This window comes from Notothenia coriiceps, unplaced genomic scaffold (genome assembly GCF_000735185.1).
Source record: "Notothenia coriiceps isolate Sejong01 unplaced genomic scaffold, NC01 NC01_scaffold00026421, whole genome shotgun sequence".
NCBI classification, from domain to species: Eukaryota; Metazoa; Chordata; class Actinopteri; order Perciformes; family Nototheniidae; genus Notothenia; species Notothenia coriiceps.
In genome coordinates, this window is record NW_011359122.1 from 966,082 (window position 1) to 974,323 (window position 8,242).

At 46.4% G+C, this 8,242-nt stretch overlaps 1 protein-coding gene across 1 annotated transcript in view; it reads right to left on the minus strand.

The window, feature by feature from the left end:
• kmt2d (lysine (K)-specific methyltransferase 2D) overlaps nucleotides 1–8,242 on the minus strand; it is a 31,529-nt gene that overhangs the window by 5,791 nt on the left and 17,496 nt on the right. The window contains exons 36-48 of the mRNA XM_010784518.1: nucleotides 7,312–7,458; nucleotides 6,762–6,843; nucleotides 6,606–6,672; nucleotides 6,267–6,499; nucleotides 3,176–6,148; nucleotides 2,942–3,091; nucleotides 2,697–2,861; nucleotides 2,078–2,225; nucleotides 1,913–1,994; nucleotides 1,652–1,824; nucleotides 1,404–1,528; nucleotides 1,183–1,318; nucleotides 742–863 (exon numbers count right to left, since the gene is read on the minus strand). Of these exons, the coding sequence (XP_010782820.1) occupies nucleotides 742–863; nucleotides 1,183–1,318; nucleotides 1,404–1,528; nucleotides 1,652–1,824; nucleotides 1,913–1,994; nucleotides 2,078–2,225; nucleotides 2,697–2,861; nucleotides 2,942–3,091; nucleotides 3,176–6,148; nucleotides 6,267–6,499; nucleotides 6,606–6,672; nucleotides 6,762–6,843; nucleotides 7,312–7,458 (4,603 nt within the window). The remainder of the gene's footprint in view (nucleotides 1–741; nucleotides 864–1,182; nucleotides 1,319–1,403; nucleotides 1,529–1,651; nucleotides 1,825–1,912; nucleotides 1,995–2,077; nucleotides 2,226–2,696; nucleotides 2,862–2,941; nucleotides 3,092–3,175; nucleotides 6,149–6,266; nucleotides 6,500–6,605; nucleotides 6,673–6,761; nucleotides 6,844–7,311; nucleotides 7,459–8,242) is intronic.

The following is an 8,242-nucleotide window of genomic DNA, read 5'->3' on the forward strand; positions in this document are numbered from 1 at the left end:
GTCTGCAGAATCAAAACCCTCAAAGTACACCCTGTAGCGAGTAAAACTCTAACACAGAACAGACCTGTCTATGCTGCCCCAGAACGCCTCGTTGGGGATTTCTCATTCTCCATTTTTTTCTTGCTGAGTACAGTGACGTGACCATATCCAAATAGACCCATTGGTCCAAATGGACCAATCCGTGGAGCTCCTCACACACACACACACATACACTCTCTCAGCGGCGAAACTGTGACGCGCTGGGGGGGGCGTGCTAGTGGAGCCTCACAGCGGTGAAACTGTGGCGCGCTTACACTGTAGGTGCGCCGCGTTTGGGGGTGGGGGTGCTAGTGGAGCCTCGCAGATGGGGGTGCTGCAGCCCCCCCCCCTTTCCCGTGTCCATTCGCAATTTCACGGCACCCAGACCCCATGCAGCATTCTCATCTGTTTGTCATTACTGGTGTCATTTTCTGGTTGCTAACAAACATAATCACTGATGTTCCGCTGTAACGGTGGAGGACTCAGAGTGTGCGAGCTGACGAATCAGAGCACAGTGGGCTCATAGGGAGGGGCGGGCAGGAGCTCCAACAAGCCATTTAGGACAGAGAGTGAATACACATACTATACAGAGATGCTGTATGAGAAACCAATGTGAGTTTGGAACATTGAACAATGTAAATCTATTCTAGTAGACCTCAACAATGGAATTATGATCAGTAGAAATGGCCATGACACGGGACCTTTAAGACTGTGATGACGTACCTGTTTTATGAGAGCCAGAATGTCCACTTGTTTCTTCAATGTACAGCCTGGTAGAGACACGTCAAATTGCCTTAGCCACTCATCCTGACTGAGTGAAGCCCCGTCCTTTGTACACAAAGCCCCTGGAAAACATGACCATCTTATTATTAATCTTTATTTATGGTTTAATACACTTAGAGGTCGTTGTAGCAGTGAGGTCACTCTACAACAGCAACTTTCCACAACTCTCATGCTCAAGCTGAAACTCAAGAGATAAATAATAAGTTAAGTTAGGTCACCCCTTGCTGGCCATTAGAAAGAATACAAGTTTAGGGCCCTTCCAGCATTGGCTTCACTTTTCAAAACCGGAGATTTCCACTTGTATGAGCCACACTCACAGTATGCTATCGTGATCGTCTGAACCCTATGAGACAACATGAACAGTAATCTCTAAATTCATACCTGACTGCTCGGGTCCTTTTCCAGGCCCCTCCACTCCAGACATGTCAGGGTTTTGGGTTGGGAACGTCACCTCATAAGAACCCGGCATCCGTATATTAAGCAGCTGGGCCATGGCCAACATGACGTGGTTCAGTTTCTGGAAAAAAGTCAGTTCAAATTTGTGTTAACTGCGTGAAAATAGAGAAAGGTTAAACAGAGGCAAAGATATCATAGCTTTGTACCTTGGCTGCAGCAGAGGACAGGGTGAAGGTGACGGCCACTTCGTTGTTTTTGGCCTTGTCCCAATTGTTGGTGGTGGAAACCACCTTGCTATCGGATGCTTCAAATGGTTTGTTTTCAGGGAATGCTACAAAAGAAAATGAGTACATTATTTGTATATGCAGTTTGCATAAAAGCTAGCATTTAAGTTATATAACAGTTTGATATTAGATACATATATACGTAAAACGTCCAGAATGTTGTGCAATACCTGGGATGGCAGTGCGAGGTATGAGGGGGATGATTGGGGATATTGCTCTCTCCGTCTCCTCCTCTTTGGGCTCCCGTAGGTGAGGGAAACGTGGCGTTTCATCTCCTACGTTACTCTCAGGGGAAGAGGCCGGAATGATGCTTTCTGGAGCGTCCTCATCATCACTCTCCATCCTGTAAGAGAGACATTTCCTACATTAAAAGCCATTCAGCAAAAAGAAATCCACGTATTCAAGCAGACATCAGACTTCTCCTGTGGTACCTGATGTCCTCATTCTGGTTGTGTGGTGGGGTGGGGAGAGCTGCTAGGATGTCTACACTCTTCACCTCCTCTTTCACAGAATCTGCAGGGAAAATATAAAGTATTTAGAACCACATTTTATATTCATGAAAAACATTCATTCATGCCAAATCCTTCATTGTTTACCCATTGGCTCTTCTGCTGTCTCTGTGTCTTTCTGACCCTCAGACAGCTCCTCCCCAGAAGTCACTCCATTCAGCAGCTTGTGCTGGACTGAAGGCGGAGGAGTAGGTGGCAACGAGGATGGAGGTGTTGGGGGGTTGCTAAGGTTACTCTGTAAAGGCAAACAACAGTTTCATTGTAAAACAACTTTGTTTCCAACCTTTAAATTCCTTTAATTAGAGGTGCAACGATAAAACAAAATAATAATCTGATGTGTTGTCAATAACAAAAATATATTATAGTATTCCAGCATGATGTGTATGTATATGAGTGTGTATACACATATTTTATTTATCCTTTGTGGTCTATCTATGTTATTGTGATTATGTAAATGAGGATTATTAGTATTATTCAATTCTTGTCAAATTGTGGATGTGCTGTGTGGCTGTCTGTGGGGGGTGTTGTGTATTGTTCTGTATTTTGTGTTAAATGTGTGAAACTCAATAAAGATTTATAAAAAATAATATATACACAATATATATATATATATATGAGTATAATAATAAATGCTGTCCTACTAGCAAATCAGCAAGCAAATGTTGGCGCAGCCTGCAACAGCTAACCATTACATGTTTTGTTTTACCTTTGTGAGTAACTGTGAATAATAGTCGGGGATATTGTCCAGCACTGCATTTCCAAAGGATCCTTTGAGCTGGGCTTTGCCGTTGGCTGGGCTGCTTCCGAAAGGGGCAAACAGATCCAGGCTGGCAGTGATTGAAGGCTCCATCAGGGGCAGTAGAGAGAGACCCTGAAGGGTGAATCGGTTAGTTTACACAAGGATGAACCACTTGAAACATTTCATGAAACTTAATTTAGCTATCCCTTTACCTGTTTGAGTTGCTTTAACAGGGCTTCAGCACTTTTTCCAACTTCTTCCTTCTTATTCTTCTTCCTTGCATTAGGGCCTCGGTCTCCAGCTGCCTTGTTACTGCGCTTTGGCTTTTGTACCGGAGACCTTTTGGTTATAGACTGTAAATCCTGTAAGATAAATAAAAAGGAATGAGAGATTCTTTCCCCAACAAAAACATTATGCAAAAAAGAAAGCATTCAAGAAAAACATACCTCCATATTTCGTGGAGTTCCTTGAAGTTTTTGCTCCAGCATCGCTAGTTTACTGTTAATGTGGCCATTTATTTCATTGTGGATTCCTTCAGAGGGCCTTTGGGCACCAAGCTGAAGATTCTTGGTTCTCAGGAGTTTCTGAAGTAGTTGCTGTCCAGTTTCAGGGCGAGGGCCTTGACTCCCAGGATCTCCAGCATTGATGAAGCCAGTGTTGTTAGCAGAAGTAACTGCGTCCCCCGTTGCCTCTCTCTTTATAGCCCCAGAATGAGCCTCTGGTGCACCATCACAATGAAACTCCCTTGGCTCCTGTTTAATGTTCTGTAGGGTCATCTTGTATATCTCTCCTACTCTAGAGCCATGTTGTGTGTGAGGACCGTGGCTCTCTGAGACCTGCTGCACATGTTGCTGAATATTCATGACTTTCTGTGGACCGTTGGGAATAACTGAACCTGGGTGAGACATTTCATTGCCTGATATCTGAGCTTCCATTTTCATTCCTGGACAATTGAGTGGACTCTTGGCTCCAGGTGACCTGAGTGGAGATGCCTTGACGTGGCTGTACGGACTCCCCCTTCCAGCCCTACTGTCAGCTATAGAAGGTGAGGAAACATGCGATGAGTGAGGTGAGGCCGGGTGGGCTGGGCTCATGCCGAAGGGCCCTCTAGGTGAGTATGCATGGGATGGAGAACCCTGCATGCGGCCTGCTGCAGCTGCCATCATTGCTTGTTGGTTCTGGTTGGGAGTGGGTGGACGCATCCCCATAGCTGGATTAAATGGATGCCCAGGAGAGTTGGCTATTGGCTGACGTGGAGATGTTGGTCTTACCATGCGGCCCTGGTCCAATGGGGAAGGCGGCACTGGCACCTGGCCTCTCATCATATGTTGCTGCATCATCTCTCCCACCTGTTGCTGTTGTTGCCCGGGGACCATCATCCCTTGCTGCATTTGGGGAGCCGCAGCAGGTTGTTGGCCCAACATGCCCGGTTGTTGCTGAGGGCCCACTGCTCCTGGTTTCCCGATGGCTCCATATGGCATCTGCTGCACAACCTGTGGCATCTGTCCCTGTGGCATCTGTCCCTGTGGCATGTTAGGCCTTAACTGACCTTGTCCCATGGACATCCGCAACATCTGTCCCTGTTGGAGCTGCCTCTGGGCAATCATGGCCTGGATGTGCTGAATCTGCTGGTTTGGAGGAAGATTACGAAGCTGGGGATTCTGAGCAATTATGGCCTGGATGTTGATGGGGGTGCGGATCTGTCCAGGTGGACCCACAGGCCTCTGCGCTATCATCCCTTGCTGCTGGGCTCTCATCATGCCCATCATGGCCTGTTGCTTTTGCTGCTGGGCCATGAGGACTTGTTGTTGTTGTTGTTGTTGTGGATTATGACCCATTACAACAGGCTGTGGCTGGCCAGGATGGTTCTGACCTATGATCTGCTGCTGGAGGTTGGGGTTTGGTGATTGCTGCATGGCATTTTGACCTGCTTGCTGTTGTTGCTGATGAGCCAAGAATTCAATTGGTTTGACTTCCTCCTTTATGGTCATCATCATAGGCTTGTCAACACCGAGGGACCCTTGCCTCTGGAGAGTGAGAGGATGTTGTTGCTGATGTTGCTGAAGCACAACAGCTTGTTGGTTTTCAACCAAGCCTGTTTGTTGCTCAGGGGCAGACTGGGAATTTAATTGTTGCTGCTGAGCAATATACATCTGGTTTTGCTGCTGCTGCTGCTGCTGCTGCTGCTGTTGTTGTAACTGCTGTCGTCCCAAGTCATTCTGATGATCATTTGCAGAGCCTAGGTGGGACATCTGATTGGGTGTTGAGGGTCCACTATGCTGTGGTGGCGTTCTTGAATCAGGGCTGAGGATCCCTCCCTCTTTGGGGCCTGAGTTTTGGTTATCAGTAGCTGCTTGTGGCTGGGGTGTGATACTTCCTGCTGAAGGCGAGGAGCCCATCTGTGGGGTAGAGGGTTGGGAGAGAACTCCTTGCTCTTGGCTGGACTGACTTATCAACTGTGTTTGTCTTTGCTGTGCCATCTGCTGCTGCTGAAGGTGTGCCATATTCTTTGCAACATGTTGCTGCTGCTGCTGTTGTTGTTGTTGTTGAGATGCAGCCATGCGTTGGGCCAGTATGCTCTGTTGTTGTGGAGTCAATTGGGTCTGGGGACCCCTGAGCACAGGATGACCCGGAGAACCAACCATTCCCTGCTGACCCACCACCAGCTGAGGCCTCTGTTGCTGTGATGGTGCAACAGTGGGGTTTCCCATAATCCCTGGTTGAACTGCCATCATGGCTTGAGCATGGTTCATAGGCTGGACTCCTGCGAGGTTCTGTGGAAGTGGAACCACAGACTGGCCTCCAACCATTCCTTGTGGGACATGCACCATACTCTGCTGATTGGCCTGGTTGACTAGCATTCCCTGTTGAGGGTTTGCTTGCTGTTGGGCCATAAGCGGGTTCCCCATCATGCCGGGCGGTGGCTGGGGGACTAAGCCAGGCGGTTGATTTGGGTGTGGCATCGGTTGCTGCCCCATCATCCCCTGTTGTTGCTGCTGGAGCTTTGCCATTTGCATCCTATGTTGAAGCTGTCTTTCTTGGAGAAGCCTGGGGTCTGCACCTTGAATTCCAGGCCCCTGTGGGAAGAATCCTGTTGGAGCACCAGGTGGACCAGGGGCCCTGGCAACGCTGGCTCCCATGGCTGCAGGAAGCTGGGGTTGGGCTCCACCAACAAAAGGCTGCCCCTGAGGCATCCTGACAGGCATTCCACCTTGGGGCATCACACCAGGGTGTTGGCCCATTACTGGTGTTCCCTGTTGGCCAATCATCATCTGGCCAGGCATCTTGGGAAACATGTGAGGAGGGGCCGCCTGTGCAGAATGACCTGGGGTAAGAATACCTGAGCTTTGTTGATGCTGCTGCTGCTTGCTTCTGTACTCTGCAATGAGATTGGTGTGCTCCTTCTGCTGCTTGCGTACCTGGAACAATTAGGAACATATATCATTTTGCAAATCTAGATGCCATGTGCCGTTTCTGTAGACACCTTTTTATACTTATACATAAACTGTTAATGTAGTTAACATAAAATCTACACACCTGGTCAAGCTGTTTTTGAATTTTGCTCTGCTCTTCTGTTACCAACTTTAGTTTCTCTGCATCTGCCTCAGCAAACTCCCTGCCAGCTTTCTTAGCAGTGCGTTGCTTAGCACACAGTGCTTTGCGTGATTTGCGGTGAACTCCAATCTGTTCCTCCAAGAATTTTAACTGCATTTGGAGTAACTGCTGGGTGTGCAGAAGCCATTCTTCATATTGGTGCTGTTCTGCATCATCTGTAACAGAAAGATTCAGTTAAGACAACCACAAAAGAGGAAACAGCAATATAACCGTTTTCAAATGATTAAATGTGTTTTCATCGGCAGTAAGGGTGGAACGTACTGATGATTCCTTGCACAAACTGAGGCGGGTTGGGTCTCGACACTGTAGGATCACTTGTTTCTCCCTCCTAAAAACGAACAAACATTTATTAATTAAGCTACATAAGAGTGAAAATAAAAGTTCATCAATACATTTTTGACAAGCCTGACAGCATACCTTTGGAGGTACAAGTGTCGGCTGATTTGGATCTGTGCCGGGGGCAGAGGACAGCCTCTGAGCAAGCAGAGACACTTGTTGCCTGAAGAGGAATCAAAACATAAAACATAAAACTATAACTGCAACATCTCAAACAATTGTCTGGGATGGAAAGTTGTTTCCAAATCATTGATCAAAAACGTTAAAATGATCAAGATGTTTTCATCACCATGAGTGTTTTGTTATATTGAATAAGATAGGACAGTTCAACTTTGATACTGCTACATACCAATTCACTCTCTTTTAAAATTAGGAGTGGAGAATAGTTTGAAGATAAAACAACATGCTTTATCTGCAACTCTTCTAGAGGGATAGTCACTCGCACAACACATCCTACTCTAACTAGCAATCTTTAAATATTGAAGGTTTCTTTTTTACACATTTCTGTCTTTTTCATTTAAATGTTTCTGTTTTTATTCAAAATCTGCTTAAAATTTTTTATTCAAATCAAACAGAATCAAACATAAGGCCCCCAAAAATCTACCGAACAAATGAAAGTAAAAAGAAATACCTGTTAATGCCAGGGGGAACAGCCATTGGATCCTGTGCCAACACTCTCTTGATACCCTTAAGGGCCACCATCTTTGCCTTGGCAATTGGATCCATGATGTCATCGGTTGCAAATTTGTCCAAATCTGCAATGAAATAGGAAAAAGGTCTGATGATACAGTGACATGGATGGAAGATATTTTATTCAAGAAATAATTCAGATGAACAATGTTAATGTGATTGTAGCCCTTGTATGCCACTAAGAATGATGAAATGATCGCATAGTAAGTACATCTAGCAAGTACATCTTTTAGAAACAAATTAGAACATTTAAAAACAAAATGCTAAATAAAAAAAAACATTGTTCAATGTCTTTGCAATTTAAAAAAAAAATGTATGGGAGGGAAGACCCTGCAGTTTATTTTGGTATCTTATTGGTAAAAATGTTGGTGACATTCTTGTCAAAAATCTAATTCCGTCGTCGTCGTCGTAGAGTTGGGAGGGAGGGGTGGTCCCTCCGTACCGCGAGTAAAGGACTCGCCGTGAGGCTTCAGTTCGTTGTCGGCGTGGGGCAGTTCGGGCCGGTCTATTACCGACGGTGTGGTGGTGCAGGTGGTGGTGTCTCTTTACTACGCGACGTCGGGTCCTACCATTGGGGCACCGGGGGGCGTGTACTAGTCGTTGTTGTCCGTCGTCGTCGTCGTTCTCCGACGTCGTCGCTCGTTTTCGATTACCTTGACTTTTAAACCCCGGGAGGGGTACTTGACCGGTGGTCGTTTCGTACACTCTACCCGTTCGGCCCTAGGGTGGGCCCACAGCAGTAGTTGGCGTCGGCGTTCGGACCAATTTTGACCGGAGACGGTTGTTGAAGAAGGGTCTATTTTCCGATTCGGAGTTCGGAATACTTTAATTACGTCCGTTTACCTGCGAATTATTATCAAGTGCAATATAAC